The 20,772-nt window shown below is 55.5% G+C and overlaps 2 protein-coding genes across 7 annotated transcripts in view; one reads left to right on the top strand and one right to left on the bottom strand.

The window, feature by feature from the left end:
* Nucleotides 1-9,116, top strand: part of SH3PXD2B (SH3 and PX domains 2B) — a 64,024-nt gene extending 54,908 nt beyond the window's left edge. For all 3 annotated transcript variants that reach the window (XM_063413557.1, XM_063413556.1, XM_063413558.1), the window contains 4 exons: nucleotides 119-363; nucleotides 1,690-1,739; nucleotides 1,883-2,008; nucleotides 3,395-9,116. In XM_063413557.1, coding sequence (XP_063269627.1) covers nucleotides 119-363; nucleotides 1,690-1,739; nucleotides 1,883-2,008; nucleotides 3,395-4,873 — 1,900 coding nt within the window. In that variant the 3' untranslated portion in view covers nucleotides 4,874-9,116. The remainder of the gene's footprint in view (nucleotides 1-118; nucleotides 364-1,689; nucleotides 1,740-1,882; nucleotides 2,009-3,394) is intronic.
* NEURL1B (neuralized E3 ubiquitin protein ligase 1B) overlaps nucleotides 8,742-20,772 on the bottom strand; it is a 122,079-nt gene continuing 110,048 nt past the window's right edge. For 3 of the 4 annotated variants that reach the window (XM_063413561.1, XM_063413562.1, XM_063413559.1), the window contains exons 2-5: nucleotides 17,411-17,971; nucleotides 14,073-14,780; nucleotides 13,040-13,165; nucleotides 8,742-12,268 (exon numbers count right to left, since the gene is read on the bottom strand). In XM_063413561.1, the coding sequence (XP_063269631.1) occupies nucleotides 12,024-12,268; nucleotides 13,040-13,165; nucleotides 14,073-14,780; nucleotides 17,411-17,971 (1,640 nt within the window). In that variant the 3' untranslated portion in view covers nucleotides 8,742-12,023. The remainder of the gene's footprint in view (nucleotides 12,269-13,039; nucleotides 13,166-14,072; nucleotides 14,781-17,410; nucleotides 17,972-20,772) is intronic. The other variant, XM_063413560.1, reaches the window with a different exon arrangement.

Raw genomic sequence — 20,772 nt, 5'->3', positions numbered from 1 at the left:
CAGCCGTACTGAGCTCTGTGCCCCTCCCTGGCGAGGCGCAGGGCTCCGTGCAGTGACACCGTGCAGTGACACCGTGCAGTGACACCGTGCAGTGACACCGCTGTCCTTGTCCCCACAGGTACCAGGGCCAGGAGGGCTGGGCGCCCGCCTCCTACCTCAGGAAGGGCAACGGGGATGTGCTGCCCGCCCGGCCGGGCTCGGGCTGCTCGGCTCCCTGCAGCGCCCTGGACCTGGACGGCGTCTCCCGGCAGGCGGTGGCGGCCGGCAGGGACAGGGACAGGGACAGGGACAGGGACGGGCCGGGGGCCCAGAGGGATGCCAGGCTGGAGAGCCGTGCCCCGCCCGGCGCCGACATCCGACGCAGTGAGTGCTGCAAAAACCCTGTTCTGACCCAGCCACGGGGCTCCTGGGAGGGGTTTCAAAGATTTTATTCCATTTTCAGTCTCTTGAGAAGGGTGAGATGGTGCAGGTGTTACAATTCACACCATCACAATCAGATCCAAACTATTTCCTAATTCCAACCCTTGATAAGTGTTTTTTGGACTGTCAGCTTTTGCCACACAGTGCTAACAGTGCCACAGTTAGTGCTAATGCTTCTAACACCAATCATCCATTAAAATACCACACATGGGTCTTGCTACAATACATCTTTCATAGCTCTATTTCTCTAAAATACCTGATCTGTTTCCAAGACCATCATTTGAAACTTGTTTTAGTTCAATTTCTCTTTTAACAATGTCTGTCCTATCCCATGCCTTTTTAAATCACCATACTTTATCTCAAAGTTTGCACACAGATGCACAAGACTAGGCGAGCCTTCTGTCAGGCTTTGAGAATTCTCTACAAATCCGTTTCCCACAATTAAGTGCTGGGCAGAATCATGTGGGCTCCAAACAGCCTTCCCCTCAGATTTTGAGCAAAAGAAGAGGCTGTGAGCTGGCAGAGACCTGCAGGGTTCTGCAGGGAGGTCTGGGGGGGCAGTGGGCACAGGGACAGCGCTGCCCAGGGACCTGTGAGGGGCAGCAGATGGATGGGGATCCCCTCCCGGGCTGCAGGGAGAGCTGGAGATGTTCTCCTCTCAGAACCTGGGGCACCGAAAGGGAGCCTGCCAGAGGGACTGAGAGGGATCTTTTACAGGACAAGGGGGAATGGCCTTAAACTGACAGAGAGCAGGTTTAGATGGGATATTGGGCAGGAATTGTTCCCTGTGAGGGTGGGCAGGCCCTGGCACAGGGTGCCCACAGCAGCTGTGGCTGCCCCTGGATCCCTGGCAGTGCCCAAGGCCAGGCTGGACAGGGCTTGGAGCAGCCTGGGACAGTGGGAGGTGTCCCTGCACATGGCAGGGGTGGCACTGGATGAGCCTTCAAACCCAGGCAATTCCATGATTCTGGGATTCTGTGATTTTAACCCCTCTGCAGGCCATGTCCTCTGGGTCAGTCCTGCAATGCCAAAGTAATTTCAAGTGGTCACCTCAGCTTCACTTCCCAGGAGAATCTGAAAGCTGGGATACCCTGGAGACCTGGGTGACCTGTGCCCCTCAGGGTTCTGGGCTGAAGGGTTCCTCCTTTGGGTTCCTTTCCCCTGGGACAGGTTTAGTCCTTGCCTTTATCTTTTGTCTCTCACTTGTCTTTCGTGAACACGTTCTCAAAAACCAGAAACTCAACAGCATCTGGAATTCTTCCTCCACAGAGTCACCAAAGATGAGGCAGAGGCCACCTCCTCGCCGAGACCTCACCATAGTAAGTGCCAGCTGGCACAGGAGGAGGGAGGGGAGCCCTGCAGGGAGCTCTGGTCCCTGGCTGGGATCTTGTCCCCATGCCTGGACGTGGTGTCACCCCTGCTGTACAAACACACTGATGGCTTTGCTGTTTCCCTGCCACAGCCCCGTGGTTTGAACCTGCCTAAGCCTCCCGTCCCCCCCCAAGTGGAAGAGGAGTATTACACCATTGCTGACTTCCAGACCACCATCCCTGACGGCATCAGCTTCCAGGCAGGGATGAAAGTAGAGGTGAGACTTTCCCCTTCCCTTCACACATCTCCACTTCAGGACAGTGCTCCTGCTCCCATTGCCCTGGGACCTGTTTCTGGCAGGAGCTCCCCTTCCAGGCCAGGGAGATCTGCTCCCCATGGTGCTCTGGGTGCAAACCAGGCATGGTTTGGTCTCTGTTAACATTCCAGGCTCTGAGAGTGAGATAAAAACCTGTAGGAGCTCAAGAGACTTTGGCCCCACACCGTTCCTGGTGGTCTCCTGTCCCCCAAAGTGTGAGTGCTCTGTTTGAGCAATGGAAAATAAACCCATACCACAAACGGGATTAGACATGGGAGCTTTTCCTCTTAGTTAGGCCAGGTGTAAAGTTAAAAGCCCTTCCAAAATTCCTGGCACACCCTCTTTGCTGGCAGAACCCCTTCTGCAGATGGGATTTTGCTTTCTCCGCCTGCAGATGATATTTGCGCCTCTCTAAGAGGATTTTTCCTCCAGGGCTGCCCCGCTCAGCCCCTGCCCGGCCCAGCCCGGCTCCTGGGGCTGCAGAGAGGCTGGGCAGTGCGGGATCCTCACGGCATCGCTGCTGCTTGACTGCTCCAACAGTGCCACGCTGTGGCCACCGCCAGCCCCGGAGCTTGGCAGGGACAGACACAGCTCGGCAGCTCCCCCTCAGCCCTCCTCCTTCCCTGGCAGCCAGGACCAGGTCCCCTCCCCTTCGGATGGCACCCCTGGGATTCCCTTAGGATGGCACCCCTGGGATTCCCCTTAGGATGCCACCCCTGGAATTCCCCTTAGGATGGCACCCCTGGGATTCCCCTTAGGATGCCACCCCTGGAATTCCCCTTAGGATGGCACCCCTGGGATTCCCCTTAGGATGCCACCCCTGGGATTCCCCTTAGGATGGCACCCCTGGGATTCCCCTTAGGATGGCACTCCTGGGATTCCCCTTAGGATGGCACCCCTGGGATTCCCCTTAGGATGCCACCCCTGGGATTCCCCTTAGGATGCCACCCCTGGAATTCCCCTTAGGATGGCACTCCTGGGATTCCCCTTAGGATGCCACCCCTGGGATTCCCCTTAGGATGGCACTCCTGGGATTCCCCTTAGGATGCCACCCCTGGGATTCCCTTAGGATGGCACCCCTGGGATTCCCCTTAGGATGCCACCCCTGGGATTCCCTTAGGATGGCACTCCTGGGATTCCCCTTAGGATGCCACCCCTGGGATTCCCTTAGGATGGCACCACTGGGATTCCCCTTAGGATGGCACCCCTGGGATTCCCTTAGGATGCCACCCTTGGAATTCCACGCCTTTTGGCAGGAGCAGCACAAGGCTCTGTGTCACCCTGCCATCGTTTCCAAGACCCCGGAGTGCAGAGCGGCTCTCTGAGGTCTCCTTTCCCCCCTGGCAGGTTATTGAGAAGAACCTGAGTGGCTGGTGGTACATCCAGATCGAGGAGAAGGAGGGCTGGGCCCCTGCCACCTTCATTGACAAGTACAAGAAGACCAGCAACGCCTCCAGGCCCAATTTCCTGGCTCCCCTTCCCACCGAGATGGCCCAGCTGCGGCTCGGGGACACCGATGGCAGTGCCAGCGAGGAGGGGACAGGGCCCTGCCGGCCACTGCCAGAGGCTCCTCCCAACGGCATGGACTGCACCGGGAGGTGGGGCAGGGACTGGAAGGGGAAGGAGGCTCCCGACAGCGGGGACCTGTCCTTGGCCGGGGGCTACGAGGAGATCTCGGACCGTGACACGGAGGAGAAGCCCAGCCTTCCCCCCAGGAAGGAGTCCATCATTAAATCAGAAGGAGAGCTACTAGAGAGGCAGAGGCCTCCCCCCAAGCCCCCAGGCGTGATCTTGCCCATGATCCCACCCAAGCAGTCGGCAGCCCCCAAGGACGGCAAGAAGCCGGAGCTCAGGCCGGAGAAGGGCAAACTGTTCCAGCTGAAAAACGAGATGGGACTGGAATGCGGACACAAGGTGTCAGCCAAGGAGGTGAAGAAGCCAAACCTCCGGCCCATTGTCAAGCCAAGCAAGCCAAAAGCTGAGCCTGTGGAGGACAAACCTGAGCCCATGGCCCAGAACCCGTTCCTGAAGTCAAGACCTCAGATCAGACCAAAGCCCGCTGCGTGCCCCCGGGCCGACCCAGCCCCGGCCGATGACAGACTGGACATTTGCAGCCTGCGGAGCAAGCTGAGACCTGCCAAGTGCCCAGAGAGACCCTCGGAGCAGGACCCCACCGCCGGGGACGGCTCCTTCAGCAACGCCGCGGTCACTCCAGAGGCTTGCGGGCGGTTTCCGGAGCGGCCGGGCACCGAGAGCAAAGCCCTGCCCAAGCCGGACAGTGCCCCCAAAGAGGCACTGCCCAAACCTCCCCTGGGCCCAGCCAACCCCCCCTGCGGCAGGGACGCCCCTCCGCAGCGCCCCGTGGTGCCCCCTCGCCGGCCACCCCCTCCCAAGAAGATGGGGGCTGCTGTCCCCGTCCCCACCGAGCCCCGGGCCCCGGCGCGGGAGCCCCCCGAGGCCAGGCCCTCTGCGGCCCCGGGGAGGCCCATGCTGGTCCCTCCCAAAGCCAAGCCCTTCCTCTGCGCCTCCCTGCAAGACGAAGCCAAAGGCAGAAGCAGCATAAACCCAAAGGTCGTCTCCAAGCCCGTGGAGAGGGGGGAGGCCAAGGACAGGGCTCCCATCTGCAGCCCGGATGTCTCCAGGGAAGCTCTCTACGTGGCCATGGCGGATTTTGAGGGTGACGAGGAGACCAACAGCTTCAGAGAGGGGACTTTGTTTGAGGTTCGTGAGAAGAACAGCAGCGGCTGGTGGTTCTGCAAGGTGCTGGCTGGGGGGCCGTGCTGGGAGGGCTGGATCCCTTCCAATTACCTGCGGAGGAAGCCGTAGCCGCTCCTCGGCCTGCGTGGCTGGAGGCTCCCTGGTCTCTCACCTGAGTATTTAATGAGCAGATTAATTTATGGTTCTCTGTGAGGCTGACTTTAGAAGAAAAGAGAATAACTGAGATCCCACGCCTCCCAGCTGGAGCTCTTGGCAGCAGCTGGAGGAAGCAGCCCGACCTCCTCCTCTCTCCCATCCCTGTGCTCCCACCCAGCCTCCCCCTCACATTCCCCACAGGACTTGGCTGCCCTGGGTCTCTGTGCTGGGGAGATGCACCTTGAGGGACATTTTGCCACCTCTGTGGTGAACTGGAGAGAAATCCAGCAGCTGCCAGGTGGGATGGTACCAGTGAAGGAATTCACAGAAGGATTTGTCTCTCCCTGAAGCTCAGGGTCACTGTCAAGTGCTGCAGGGCACGTTGCTTAGTCCAGGGGCATAGCAGAGCCACGGGGAATGTGGCAAAAAGGAGGAATGATTGCTGAGAATGGGCTGCTGCAGCTCTGGTTAAGGGCTGTGCCCCTGCACGGGGATCATCCCTTGGTCCTTCCCTGCTCTACGATGACAAGTGTTAACTTCAACATTCTCCTGGTCGAACAAACAGTGAAAAACACACCCTCATTTAACAGGTCCTGCCTGTGCTGGTCCAGGACAGCTCTCAGGCTTCTCCCCTGCAGTACTGCAACCAAACATCAGAGGGGTTTCGCTTCCAGAGCTGAGGAATTCTATGCAAGGCGCAGAGGAGCAGAACGACCCCCAAAAACCCTGGAAAAGGGATGCTTTGCTCTGCTCCCCACACAGACTGCCCTGCCCGTTGGACTAGGAGGGGACCAGCCCTTCCCAGGACCCAGCGAGCTCCCCGGGCTGGCGGGCAGCAGCCGGAGCCGGGTCCTTCCCTCGGTGCTGATAAGATCAAGTGCAATCCACGGGAGCTCAGCTCCTCATCACCACCAGTTCCGAGGCGTGTCTGGTGCTCAGGGGCTGCCTGCCCTGTTGGTCACCCCACCTGCCTGTCCTCCAGGTGCTTGCATCTCACCTGCGGGCCAGGTTGGCCTGGGGGGGCTTCTGGGCAAGCAGAGCCCAGGATTTTTCCATGCTGACATTCCTACCTTGCTCTCAGTGCTGCTTATCCCAGCAGGAGGATGAGCAGGGATGAGCTGTTGTTCCCCAGTGCTGCTTTCTTCCTTTCTGTCCTTGGCTGTTTGCAGCTTCAGGGCCACATTTCTCTCCAGAAGAGCTTTAAACCCGGATTTCTGTGGGATTCACAGAGTCACAGAATCCTTGGGGCTGGAAATGGGCCTCTGGAGATGGTCCAGTCCAGCCCCCTGCCAAGGCAGGGTCAGGTTTGGTGTTGACCAAGCCCTGTTGCCCTCTCTGGTCTAATTGCAAGTGTGAGCAGTGCAGCCACGTTGTTTTGCTGCTGAAAATGATGACAGCTTTCCCTCTAATCTGAGGCTGGCTGAAGTGAAGGAGCATTCCCCACTCCCCCAGATACTCGCTTCCTTCTCTCTCCCATATTTTCCACCCTGGGAATGTGGAGTTGAAGGTCTCTCTGTCTGCATACACAAGAAAACAGCGGTGCCTCTGGCCAGGATCATTCTGGGAGGGCAATGGGGCAGTTTGATCTCATAGAAACCCTGACCAACCGCATATCCAGAAGCCCCCAAATTCATTTTTTTAGCCATGGGAACTCATGCACGCTGGTGTGTGGCTGATTCCCTCCCACCTGCGGTTTTCTCGGTGGCACATCAGCCCCTGCTCAGGCTGACTCACCTGAGCTGGCAGGAAGCGCCGCATTTGCAACCCGGAGCAGTAACAAAGCTCCTTGCGTGGCACCTGGGGAGGTGTTGATGTGCTCCCGGGAGAGCTGCTGGTGGGTTGAGCGGGCTCCAGTCAATCCCTTCCTCTTCCCAGAGGAGTGGGGACAGGATGAGTTAAGCCAGAGCTGCTCCACAGCCCAGTCCAGCTCCCTCTGGAAAGGGCTGGACCTGCCTCCCTGCCCCTGACACAGGCTGCAAGGGCTGTGTCCTTTTCCAGGCACCGTGTCCTTGCCCTGCCTTTGCCTTTTCATCCCAGCTGTGTCTCAGTGACCTCTGTGCCCTGGCTCTCCTCAGAGAGGGCTGTGCTCTCTGTGTGGCCTCGCTGTTGGCTCTCCCCTCGCAGCCCGAGCCTCGGAACTGGTGGTGCTCCCTTCTCCTGACACAAGTACTGTATTTGGCTGGCTGAGCGCGGGGCAGGGTCGCTCCCTCCTTCCCAAAGAGCTTCCAAGGGGGAGTGCCCCGGTGGGGTCACCCTCAGGGGTGCCCACCCCTGCAGCCTTACCCTTCTCCTGTGTGCCAGGGGCTGGCCCAGCTGCTGTGGGGAGATGCCAGCAGCCACTGGGCTGCCAGGGCTTTGTCCCCTGCCTGATTTGTGCCCCGAGCCAGGCTGCCTCTCCTCCCTGCACCTCCCTGCCTACCTCGTGAGGAGGAGGAGGGTGGCCCAAAGCCCCCCATGCTCGGGGCCAGCCCCCAGCAGCCACAGCCCAGCCTCCCAGAGCAGCCCTGAGACCAGGGGTTGTGGCAAGGAGGGGACAGGAGCTGGGATTTGGGGACAGGCTGGGCTGGGTGGGCATCAGCCCTCAGTGCCCAGCTCCTGCCAGGCTCCAAAGCCCATTTCTTTGTCCCTGTGTCTCTATATTATGTAATGTGTATAGATCTCCATTACTGTGGGTGGGTGGGGGGCAGCAGAAGGTAGATGTAGCTGTGTCCATGCCCTGTCTATACCTTCACCTTTAAGGGATGGATTTTTTTTTTTATTTGTTGGGGTTTGGGTTTTTTTTTTTCATTTTCTTTTTTTTTTAAAGAAATAAAAAGAAACTGCTTGACTGGTTTCAAGCACCCAGGTGAACCCGTGTGTATGGCTGGTGGAATTCTGGGGTGCTGCTCTCGTGTCCAGGGCTGGTTTGGGGTCTGTCTGTCTGTCTGTCTGTCTGTCCATCCTGGCAGCTGTGGACCTCATGGGGACCCTGACAGCTCCTTGGTGCCCAAACTTGAGATCCCAACAAACGGGGCAGTGGAGTGTGGGGGTTTGTACCATGAGCTCAAACCAGCAGAGCTCGGTGATTTGGGGGAAATGCAGAGAGAAAAGGAGGCATTGCCAGACCTGAGGGGCTGTGGGGGTGCTGGGTGGCCAGGGATCAGCTCTGGGGATAAAGGGAGGCAGCAGAGTGTCTAAAAAGGCATTTTGGCATGAATTGTCAGGCTCCTTCAGCACCTGGAGCGAGCGAGGGGTTTGTGTGAACACTCGGCTCTGGCAGGGTGGAGTTGTGGATGAATTTTTCCACTCCACATGAAGGAAAAGGGAAATGGAAATACAAAAAGGAAAAAGGAAAAGGAAATGGGAAAAGGAAAGAAGAAAGGGAAAAGGGGAGGGGGAATGAAAGGGAAGAGAAAAAAGGAAAAGGGGAAGGAAACAGGAAATGGAAAAGGAAAAAAGAGAAAAGGAAAAGGAAAAAAAAAAGAAAATCAGCCCTCCTCTTGTGTCTGCCACAGCCCCAGCAGGGCACAGGAGGGGCCCAGGCTGGAGCTGCCTTGCCTGAGATTGGATAAGAAATTTGGGGCTCTTTGTGAGGGCCATTAAACCCTTTCACCGCTGCAGCCCTGAAATGCACCCTTGTCCCCCAAACCTCCAAGGATTTGCAGGGTTAAATTTGCAGCAAAGCCTCCCAGCCCATGGAGGGAGTGAGCACTGGGCACTGACTCCCAGTGCAAAGCAAAGCTCAGGAAAGATTTGTAAAGTGTCTTTTTTTTTTAATTTTGGAAGGCCCTGCCCCTCTGGATCATATCAAGGCTGGTTCACTCCCCAGCTCAAACTCTTTGAAGCACTCCAGAGCACTCTGTACAAGCCAAAGGTTTATTTGTTTCATAAACAAGTCAAATTATATTCATGGAAAACAGGTAAATGGACAAAAGGAAAACACACAGCACTGAACACTATAGAGCACTGACATGTAGAGGTGCAGCTCCCTCCCTCGTGCGATGCCCTCCCTCCCCAGGCCCCCCAAAAATTTGCTTGAAAAGCCCAATACAGAGGTCCAAAATCTGATTCAGCTTCAACAAGATAATACAGGTCACAGTATTGAATCATAAAGGTAACAACAAGAGAGGAACTGCCTCAGAAAGGGGGAGAGGTAAAAGAGTTCCCCCATCTCTTTCCTTTCTTCCTTTTTTCCTTTCATTCTTCAATTTTCAAACAAAGGTTAAGGAGGAGAGGAGGGGAAAATCCATGGAAATAAACACTTTTTCACTCATATATCTATAGATACCTATAGATATCTATAGATATATGTAAAGCAGGATTCTCAGTGAACACAAAATTCTATAAAACTACCATTGATCTGTGTTGGTTTTTTTCCCCCATCTTTTTTTTTTTGTCTTTTTAAAAGTTGCTTTAAAAAGGATAAAAAGTGCACAGACACCCTTATAAGGCACAAACAGATCTTCTGTACAAATCATATATCATTGGACTGTTTAAAAAAAATAGCAATACGAATACTAACAATGAAATCTGTAAGAGGCTACCTTTTCCTGGAAATCTTTATATATATATATTTTTAATTTTTTTTTTGAGGCCTATTTTGGAAAATTCCTGTTGCTCTTGGATAGGCAGGGCCACAGGTCCACTGCTTTCCCATCCCACTCGGTTCCCTTGCTGGCCTCACTGGGTGCTGCCCCTTCTTACAAACTGGTTTTGGCTGCTACAGCAAAAATTCAGCCTCTGCAATGTGTCCTGAACAGCTCCTGGGCTGGATTTGGTGTTTCTCCTTGCTGGCTTAAAAATACAAAACAGAGCTACACCAAAAAACAATAAATCCACCCAGGCTGCAGCCACCCTGCTGAGGTGGCACCGAGGAAGGGGCTCTGCCCTGCTGGTGCCACCGTGGGCAGTGACCAAAGGGCACCCCTGAAGCTGGGACAGATCCCCGGGGATGGCCCAGACCTGAGCCAGGCTGGGGATTCCTTGATTTGCTCCCCATGGAAAGGCTTCCCACGGCTGGCAGTGCCCAGGCAGGGGCTGACACACCCTGGCACCGCTGTGCCCTTGATGCTGTGCCCACAGCAGGACCTGGAGCTGCCATGGTGGGGCTGGGAGATCCCTGGGAATGCAAAGCCTGTGGGTGGAGGTCCAGAAAAGCTCCAGGTGCAGTGAACATGCCCTGGCTCCTCCTCGGGGAAAGGTGGGAGTGAGAGGTGCAGTGGCTCTGCTGGGGGTGGTGGCACAGCCGTGGCACAGCCAGGTGTCCCAAAAGGGCTCTGCAAAGCTGCTGGGCCCTCGTGCAGGGCCGTGGCGGAGAGGGCTCGCTCCACTGCAGCCTCTCAGTGATACAGGAAAGAAAAACGTTCATCAGCTCTCCCAGGAAAGAAAACAAAAGGTTTCTGGGTGTCCTGTGAGCACAGCCCGCTGCAGGAGGAGGATGAGCTGCTCCCTGGGTGTGCCCTCCCCGATGGCAGCGTGGCACAGGGCTGGCACGGGGCTGGCACAGGCCAGTACCCAAACCCAGCTCTCCTGGCACAGCCAAGCCACCACACAGCCTTGGAGGAGAGAGGGAATAGCCAGACATCCCTCAGCTCCCTCCGTGCCCAGAAGCCCTGAGATGTACAGGAGTCATTATTCTATTTTTCCCTTTTTCCAGACTAAAATGTGGTAATTGCACCTTTCTGAAAAGCTGTTCTTACGCACTTGGTAGTGCACGGTCACCGAGCTGCAGTGACACAGCTCCTCTCATCCTCCCATTTCATTTTTTCCCCTTTTTATGAGCCTGGACCAGCTGCAAACTGACCAGGCTCGGACTAAAGGACAGGACAGGGCTGTGCAATGGGCAGAGGATGGAGGGCAGCTCCTGCTGGAGCAGCAGGGAGGAGGATGCTGAGCTCCTACTCAGCCCCGGTGCTGCACAATCAGGTGATGTCCATAGCTGACATTACACCCAAACCCCATTTACCTTTTAATTCCCACCATCTAATTCAGCCTCAGAGCCTTTTTCTTCCCTGCTAAGTAAAGCCAAATGAGATAGTCCCTGTTTTTCTCAGCAAGGTCTCACCTACAGCTGAGACCCAGCGTGCAGGCAGCTGGGAGCTGTGCTGGCAAACCTGCAAAGGCTGGAGAAAGAACAGGTAAAATCAGCATATACAGACCGCAGAAATAAAGGTGAGCCTGATGGGGCTGGGTCAGAAATTAATTTCTCACCAGAGCCTCCAAAAAATCCCCGTGGTGGGGCAGGAGGAAGGCTGAGCCCTGCCATGGCACCGGCTGCAGGGGAAGGTCTAGCACAGGTGACAGCCAGGACAGGGTGGCCCAGCAGCTGTGCCACCTGCCAGGAGGGCAGAGCAAAGTGCAGGGGTGTGTCTGGAGCTGACAAACCCCATCACTGCAGAACCCCAAGCCAGGACTGCAGTGTGCCCATCCCAGCACCCCTGTGGCCCACAGGCTGCAGTTTATGGCTTCGGAAGGAGCAGGGCAGTGCCTGAGGTGCCCTTGCAGCTCCAGCACTGCAGGGGCTGCCCGGGCTCTGGGTGGGCTCATGCTCCTCACTGCTACCCCAGGGCAGCTCCCTGGCTCGCAGCCTCCACGGCTACAAGTCCCTGTTCTGCCACAGAAAGAAAAATCTGCTTTATCTAAGCGCAGACCAGCTCCTCCATGTCCCCACGAGCCTGTTCATGGGGACGGAACCCCAGTAAGTGACAACCTGGCTGTGCCACTCTCTGGCCTGAGCTAGTTCTCCTTACAGGACGTTTCCAGATCAGTTCTGTCCTCTGGGAACTCTCCCGCTGGCCTCATCCCAGTTTTGCCCCACCACAGCACAAGCCCCTGGCAGCAGCCCAGAGCTGTTGGCTTTTAGGGTCAGTGGCACCCAGTGGCACCTGGCACTGCCCAAGTGACAACCTCCCCATCCCGAGCCTCCCCCGCAGCAGGAGGAGGGGAAAAAAAGAGGAAAATTTCTCATTCGCAGCTGGCTCTGGTCCCAGCGAGTGCCCACAGGCCCCTCATCACCCCCGGCTTTGCTCCCTGAATTGTGCCCTAGCAGTCACATAAGGAAACACAGATAACGAGCCACTTGATAACGACTGACCAGCACGATCACCCAGAAGCAGGGACGGAAAGGCGTGGGGTGCTAGCGGCGCTACGGGCGGTAGATTTTAATCACGTCTTTGATGACCCGTCGGCAGATGGGGCAGCAGGCGTTGAGCTGCTTCTTCAGCTTAAGACCGCAGGTGTTGCAGAGGCACATGTGTCCGCAGGTGTAGATCACCGTGTCCACCTCGCTGTCGAAGCACACGGTGCACTCCCCGTTCTTGCTGCTCGATGGCTCCGGAGGGGAGAAGACAGGAGAGATGGGGGGGCTCAGAGGGGAGCTGGGGGCAGTCACTGCGAAAGAGGAGGGGGAATGAGGTCTGGATGAGCTGACGCTGTGTGCACACACTTAAGTCAGTTTTTAAGGCTCTCCCTTCCTTAATTGTCAACCGGTTCTTTGGCCAAATGAATCCCAGTGTGTTCCAACCAGCAGCAGGCTCTGGGCAGAGCCTCTCATCCCTTTTCTACACGTGGGGCAGGTGCCACGTCCATAATTTTTTGAACACTTGTAGGGAGGGTGATTCCACCACTTCCCTGGGCAGCTTGTTGGACAGCTGACCACCCTTTCCATAAAGAGATTATTCCTTATATTCAAATTAACCCCGTGCTGGTGCAACCAGATGCTGTTTCCTCCCATCCTGTCCCTGTTCCTGGAGCAGATCCCAAATCCCCCCGACTGTCCCCTCCTGTCAGGAGTTGTGCAGAGCCAGAAGGTCCCCCCTGAGCCTCCTTTTCTCCAGGCTGAGCCCCTTTCCAGCTCCCTCAGCCCCTCCTGGGGCTCCAGCCCCTTTTCCAGCTCCATTCCCTTCCCTGGACACGCTCCAGCCCCTCCGTGTCCTTCTTGCCACGAGTGGCCCAGAACTGGACACGAGATTGGAGGTGCAGCCCCAGCAGTGCCCAGCACAGGGACCAGTCACTGCTGGCCACACTGGTGCTGACAGAACCAAGGTACAGCCCTCCTTCAGGCCATGAAATCCCTTCCAGCACTGGGGTTTATTCCCGTTCCTCCTGCAGGCCTGGCAGAGAGGTGTCCCTCCCCCAGGGGCTGAGGCTGGCCGTCCTTACCCAGCGAGGACTCGGAGGCTGACGAGGACCTGTTGACGCTGAAGGCCACGTCCGAGTCGCTGTCGTACTGGGAGCCGCCCGGGGATCCTGAGGGAGACACCGTCACTGGGCTGGACTGCACCGTGCCTGGGGACACAGGAGAGAGCTGAGCCCACACGGGGACACCCCCAAGGCCCTCAGCCTGCTGAGCTGCTCCCACCCCCCTGCGCAGGGGCTTCAGGGCAGGTCCAGCCCTGCTGAGTTACTGCTGCCCCTTGGTAACGATACAGGACAAAGTTTTGGATGTGACCCCAGGGTCTGGACCTCGTTATGCCTTTGTATGATGTCTGTTCAGCTTTGGTGAATTATCCAATATTTGCCTTTCCACTTCCCCACAGTCCCACTCTCCCCAGCAGCAGTGGGCTGCAGATGTGGCTGTCACACTTGTCAGCTGGGAAAGGCCACTGCTTTGGATGAAGAAAACCTGCCCTACAAAGTCATTTACATCTGCTTTTCTGATGGAATCCCCAACAGGAGGAAAGGAGAAAGGCTGGAACTGGTCACCAGCAATGGGTCAGAAGTGCCAGCTGATCTCCAAGCTGTGGCAGTGCTTCAAGAGCAATTACTGTCCGTGCTTAAACCAGAGCTGTGCTCACAGAAATCATCATTCTTACCAAGGCAGAGGTTTAATACTTGTTGGCTGGAATAGGGAGTTTATAAAGATTCCCTTCTAAAAACAAACCCACTGAAAAACAGCTGCCCCCCACAGCCATCCCTGTTCATAAAGAATCCCTTCTAAAAACAAACCCACTGGAAAAAACCTGCCCCCCACAGCCATCTCTGCCTGCTGCGTGTTTTATCTCTCAAGCCTCCTCCCTTCCTGGGGGAATCACAGAGGCTGTGACATCTCTGTGACAGGCACCACGTTTTATCCCTCCTGTTTGCAAACACAAGGAGCTGCATCCTCACATCGGTGAACTCTGAGTGCAGACCCAGAGCTCTGCCTCTGGCCCAGGAATCTCCCCCAGCCAGGTGCTGTGCCGGCTGCGCTTACCCAGGATTTTGAGCTGGTTGATCACGCCGTGGATTGTAAAAAACACCCAGAGCGACTGCGAGGTGTCCACGCACATGAGCATGCCGCGGCTGGCGCCGTTGACGCCGTGGTGCACCTCCCCGTTGGGCAGGACCATGAAGCTGAGGATGTCGCCGCTGTTGAGCACGGGGAAGGCCCGGTACACCACCCAGTACTCCTTGCGGTCCAGCAGGAAGTCTGGATCCGCCGGGAGCTCGTTTGTCCGCAACGTGCCCGGGTCACAGGAGGTGATGCCGAACGAGAGCGCCCCGTAGTAGGGCAGCCCCAGGTGTCCCACTTCCACAAAGAGGCTCTCCCCGATGTGCAAAGGCCGGTCAGAAAACACCAAAGTCCTATTGCTCTCCTGCCAGTTGGTGCAGGCCACCATCCTGTCCTGGGAAAAGGTGACGTCGGGGCCGCGGGTGGGGTGGAAGCGCAGGTCGGTGTCCAGGAAGGCTGGGACGCCCTGGGCGTGCTGCCGCCGGCCGGGGCAGCAGGGGATGATGTGATTGTCAGTCCCAAGTCCTGGCACCCGGCTTAGGTTTAGGTTTGCAATTTTGGCCACCACTTGGTTGTTCTCCAGCTCGTTGTTGTTGAAGTTGGCCGAGTCGTGGTTGCTCTGGGGAAGGCAGGTGCTGAGCCGGGCGGTGCTGAGCCGGGCAGTGGTCATGGTCTCTGCAAACATGCTGTCTGTGAGAGAAACACAGGCACAGAGGGTTAGCCAAGAGAAAACTGCCTGCTCTCATGTTTGCAGTTATTATTGCAGCCTGCAGGCTGCGAAAGGAAAAACCAGCCACAGGTCAGCCACTAATGAACAGCTCCTGGTGCGGAGTCACGCGTGGGGCAGGCAGAGGAGAGGCTGCACCCTGGCACCAGCCAAGGAAAAACAAGTGTTCCAAAGTACCCCTGTGATCTGGGACTTCCCTGCACTGAGGAACTGGGAAAAGCTGTAAACCAGTGTGGTCCTACAGCTTTCTGAGGAGAAGGATCTGATTAACACTATTTAAAAAAATCCTCTCTATATTTTGTTGTCCCAAGGTCTTATGCAAGACAAATCCGCAAGTGATGGGTGAAGAAACTCAAGGATGAATGGATATTCTTTCCACACTCCCTGTCACTGCCTTGCACCTGTGTCCAGGCACAGGCGTGTCCAAGGGAGGTCAATTCAAGCCTGATATCTCAGGGGTGTTCACTGCCCTGCAGAGGTTTTGAATGGAGAGCTTGTCACAAAAGCTACTTCCTGCAGGTGTTAAAAGCTTTTACAGCAGAAGGTTGTTTTCCCTTTTCACAGCAAAGGGAAAGTCAGGATGTTGATCCTTAATTAATTTCCCAGGTTTTCACTTGAGCCATGCCAGGCTTGGTGATGTCAAGGTGTGGGAAAGTTTGGGAGTGTTCTCCCTTCCACCCCCAGCCCTGCCTGGGGCAGCCTGGACACCTCACTCTGAAAGGCTGAATGCACTGAGCAAAATCAGAGCACGTGGAATTTAGGAATGTGTGAATGACTCCCGGTCTTCCCAGAGATGGAGAGGGGTGAAGCAGCCCAGCCCCACACTGCCTGCTCCTTGGAGGAGAGAATCCCCAGGTTTTTGACAAAGCAGGAAAACCACCCAAATCCACCCAGCAGCTGCAAAGCAGAATGTGCCTCGCTGAGAAGCCCAGGTAAGAGAGGCCACTGGGGTGGGCTGATGGCTGGAGCAGCTCCTTCTCAGCCAGCACAGCTTGTGTGGCCAGAAATGCTCCCACAGAGGATCAGACACATCCAAGCTGCATCATGGATGTCCCATCCCTGGAAGTGTCCAAGCCAGGTTGGCCAGGGCTTGGAACAACCTGGGACAGTGGAAGGTGTCCCTGCCCATGGCAAGGTCCCTTCCAGCCCAAACCATTCTGTGACTCATGATGCTGAAAGATGCATTTTGTGCCTCAGAACTGTATTTCACAACTTTCTTAACTCACAACACTTGGGAGGATGAGGCAGAGACAAGCACAACCTCAAGCAAGGAGTTTGGGTCCCCTGGTGCCCCAGATGGCTGAGCATGGCCCTGATTCCTGGGGCAGTTTGTGGGGTTTGGTATTTTAATTTTAAAAAGTTCCCATCAGAGTACAGGTGCTCTCAGCCTGAGTCTTTCACTGGGAACTCTTGGATGCTGCAGGCAGGACTGGAGGTGGGGAGCAGCAAGGAGCTGCATTTTATTTTTCAAACTCCAATTTAATGAGGAGAAAGGAGAGCTCTGGTGAAGCAGCTGCCTTGGCCAATACAGCAAACTCTCCCTCTCCCCTGTGACGAGCACCAGAGGCTGGAGTGTGTCTCAACTGCAATTACAGGACAAGCTGCTGGTGAGGTTTAATTACACATTTGAGGCACAGCAGACAGGGAGAGGCATTGTTTATGTGTGGCCTTCTCGCCTGTAAAATAATTGGCACCGCTCAGAGGGATGTGTGATGGAGCTGCCTGCCCTCTGGACTCGCCATCCACAGCTCATCCCTGGAGCCTGCTCCATCCCCTGGGGCAGGTGCAGCTGGCTCTGGCTCTTCAAACTCCATCAGCTCCGAGGAGCCGCAGGGAAAGGGCAACTCTCTTGGATTTTAGAAGTGTTCCCTGTGGTGTGGCCCAGCTCAAACACTCCATCTAACGCTGAATTCATTAGCAATTTCAGTGCTGTAAAAGGCACGGAAGGAAAATCATTCCATGGCTATCAGCTGGGCTTGCTAATGGGAACGGATTCATCCCCTCTTGCAGCCCTCCCTGAGGATGAGGCTGTAAATCAGCCAGACTCCACCTGATTCCAGGGGCCTGAGCGATGTCCCTGTGCCAGGGGAGGGTCACAACGCCAACACAGCCCCTCAAACTGCCAGCCTGGGTGGGACCACGGCCAAGAGCAGAGAGAGGGACAGGGGAAGGGCTCCAGGAAACTCTTGGGCAGTTTCTGGTGGTTTTCCAACGGACTGGCAGTAACTGGTAGGTGGGAAAGAATAGACAAAGTCACAACTTTTTCTCCTCAGTCCCTGGGACCTTGTTCCATGTTTCCCCATGCCAAAGCAGCACATCCAGCTCAGAGAAAGCTGAGGGGAGTTACAGATAAAGATTCCCATTTATCCCTTCCCATAACGTGCAGCCTTAGGACTTTCCATTACTGCCATGTCTGAAACAGATTGCTTTCTGCATCCCTACTGCTGGCAGAAGGAAAAAATGATTAATTGGAGGTACAAAACCAACAGCAAATTAATTCTCTTAAGTGTCCCGCAGAAATAATCACGTGGATCATGCATCTTTCAGAAAGAGCAAGCACAGGAGCAGCCCGCAGGCCCAAAGACGCACTCACCTAGAATTTGCACTTCGTGGGTGATTCCGTAGACGTCTATGAGGGCCCAGAGAGGCCCAGAGACTTTAATACCACAGTGAAACAAGATGGGCTCCTCATCGTTAATGCTGTAGAAGACTCTGCCGTGCCTGTCCACCCAGAAGGCCAAGATATTGTCCCTGACAGCGAACCTCTCCGGCAGAGCCTTGGCCCAGTACCCGGGCCGGGTGACGAGGTCGGGGCAGGCGTACTTTGGTATCTCCTCGGAGCTCATCTGCGACGGGTCGTGGATGGTGAAGCCGAAGCGCAGGGCGCCGCTCCAGCCGTGGTGCACGGCCACCAGCTTGAGGCGCACCTTCTCGTACAGGTGGATGGGCCTGTTGGTGAAGGTGACGCCGTTGCAGAAGCTGTTCCTGCGCGTGGCCCGGCGCGAGTGCGCGTCCAGCCGCACGTTCTTGCCCTTGGCCTGCGAGTGGAAGCGCGGCGGCTCGGCCACGGCCAGCACCGAGCGTCTCTCATGGCTGCTGTTGGGCAGGCTGTAGTAGGGCCGGCTGGACACCGAGCGGGCCTGGTGGCTCGTGTCTGCGGGGGGACAAAGGACATCTGTCAGCAGGGGCTGGGCACAGCTGGGTGTCATCGGCACCGCTGCGCTAAGACGTGAAATGTTTCACCTTGAGAGAGCACGCCCAAGCCACCACCTCACAGGATTCACAGAATCACAGGATTCACAGAATTCACAGAATCACAGGATTCACAGAATCACAGAATCACAGGATTCACAGAATCACAGAATTCACAGAATCACAGGATTCACAGAATCACAGAATTCACAGAATTCACAGGATTCACAGAATCACAGGATTCACAGGATTCACAGAATCACAGAATCACAGGATTCACAGAATCACAGGATTCACTGGATTCACAGGATTCACAGGATTTACAGAATCACAGGATTCACAGGATTCCTGGAATTCACAGAATCACAGGGTTCACAGGATTCACAGAATCACAGAATTCGCAGGATTCATAGAATCCACAAAATTCACAGAATGACCAGGTTGGAAGAGACCTCCAGGATCATCCAGTCCAACCATGCCCTAACACCTCAGCTAAACACTGAGTGCCTCATCCAGCCTTTTTTCAAACACATCCAGGGATGGTGAATCCACCACCTTCCTGGGCAGGCCATTCCAGTACTTTATTATTCTTTCCATGAAAAACTTTTTTCCTGATATCCAACCTGTATTTCCCTTGGTGCAGCTTGAGACTGTGTCCTGTTCTGTCAGTGCTGCTTGGAGAAAGAGACCAACCCCACCTGACTACAACCACCCTTCAAGGAGTTGTACAGAGTGATAAGGTCACCCCTGAGTCTCCTTTTCTCCAGCTCCCTCAGCTGCTCCTCACAGGGTTTGTGTTCCAAGCCCCTCACCAACCTCATTGCCCTCCTCTGGACACACTCAAGTGTCTCAATGTCCTTCCTGCTCTTTGCTGTCCCAGCTTTGTGCAAAAATGTGTTGAGCAAAGCTTTGGCAGCTTCCCTGCAAAGCTGGATAGGAAGGAACGTCCTTTGTTCCATCAGATGCTTCCTACTGCCCTCAGAAAAGCTCCACACCTGCAGCTCCGAGCTTCCTCCTAGCAGTGCACGTGCTGCTAACTCACATGGTGCCCAGAGACAGGAGCTCTGAGGATTATGGCTGGTAAAAACCACAGATGCTCGAGGTGAGCATGGATTTTAGGGGATTTTTTTGTGGGACGTGCGGCCACCAGCTCCTCTGTGCCCTGATTTTGTAATTATGAACAGGAACCTTCGACCAACACAAATAATCCAAGACATTCAGCAGCTGGAGCCCCTCTGCAACACCAGACTGTTCTTCCTAAACCTCCAAGCCAGCCCCTGGCTCGGATATCAGATGCAACTGGCACATTCAGGACCTTTCATCCTGCACAGCCTTGCCTTTACCCAGAACCTCCCATTTGAGCTCACTGCACTTTATAAATGATGATTGTTTTCAGCTTCACAGCACCGCAGATGGCACAGAAATCCTGCCATCCTCCTTCTACAGATGGGAGAAGCAGAATTGATGGGTGAGATCTTGCAGCATTTAAAGTCAGCAGCGATTCTGAGACAGAATTCAAGAAAAGCAGAATTGGGGCCTACAGTGAAGTTCACACAGGCATGAAGCAGAAATGAAAAAAGCTCAATTTTGAATCTTAAACCTTAGCTAGAAGTGCAGACAATGTCTTTTGCATATCCCTGAGCACATGGGGACCTGCTCCAGGTCCTGGGCTCCCACCACCCCCACGGTGTTCCAGGGAACTTGGTCTCCCCATTCCCCACCCACTCCACCTCTCCTCCTGTCTCTGCACCTGGCTTTGTGGATTTTTAAAGCAAAAAAATGGAACACATCCTGAATGCCCAAAGCCATCCTGTTAAATATAAAACCCCATCACATGCTCACATCCATTCTGAACTCTTCTGCCACGTTTGAAGCTTTAGCAGCCGCCTGCCAGGCCCTTCCTTCAAGCTGCTTCCTCCCTGTGTGTAACCCCAGGCTTTGCTTCGTGACAAGGGAAGGATTTTCTGTCGCTTCCCTCTGTTGGAAAAAAACCCACCAGAAGATCCTGGGAGCTCAGCTGGATGAGCTGGCAGGAGGGCTGCAGTGGTGGCAGCTTTTTCTTTTTGCAAGCAAAACCAGAGCAGGCAGGGCAGCGAGAGGCTGGGACCTGCACGAAGGCACTGAGCAAAGAGAGGCTGCAGCAAGATCTGAGCACAGGATTAGCCCTTCAAATCAGGCATCTGTAACAGGAGCCAAAGGGCTGTGAAGGCAGAAAGCTCCTGTTTGCAGCAAGATACAAACAACAATCAAAAGGTGTTCTGTCTCTTGGTTTGTCCTGCACGTGACACTCCCTATGCAATGGTTAATCCTGTCAAACACCACTGGAAATTAATACATCCTTGCTCTCAGCCAGTGAGGGGAGGGTGCCAGTTCCATGCCAGGGCTGTGGAAAAGAGCCCTGGAGCAGATGGGGAAGGGAAAATCCTCCCCAGGTGTTCAATGCCCCTGCCCAGCCCAGCCCCTCTGCTCCCAGCAGCACTGCGAGCCCGCCAGGCATCCCCTGCCCCAGCACGGGAGGGTCCCCAGGAAGGGACATTTCTGTGTGTGCTGCCAGGAGAAATCTCATTCCCTGCCTGCTGAAGAGCTAAAATGCAGAAATGGCTGTTCCCAACACAGCCCACCCGTGGCTGCTGTGGGTGCTGCTCCTCGTGTGTGCCTGCCAGTGCTCCCAAAAAACGGGGCTGTGCACAGGGAGCCTGGGCTGGGGTTCCTGGGCAGGAACAGGCAGCACCCAGCCAGCACAGGGCAGGGTGAAGCCTCCTC

The sequence above is a fragment of the Prinia subflava genome, chromosome 16 (genome assembly GCF_021018805.1).
Source record: "Prinia subflava isolate CZ2003 ecotype Zambia chromosome 16, Cam_Psub_1.2, whole genome shotgun sequence".
Classification (NCBI taxonomy): Eukaryota; Metazoa; Chordata; class Aves; order Passeriformes; family Cisticolidae; genus Prinia; species Prinia subflava.
This window is presented reverse-complemented; position numbering and strand designations above follow the sequence as displayed.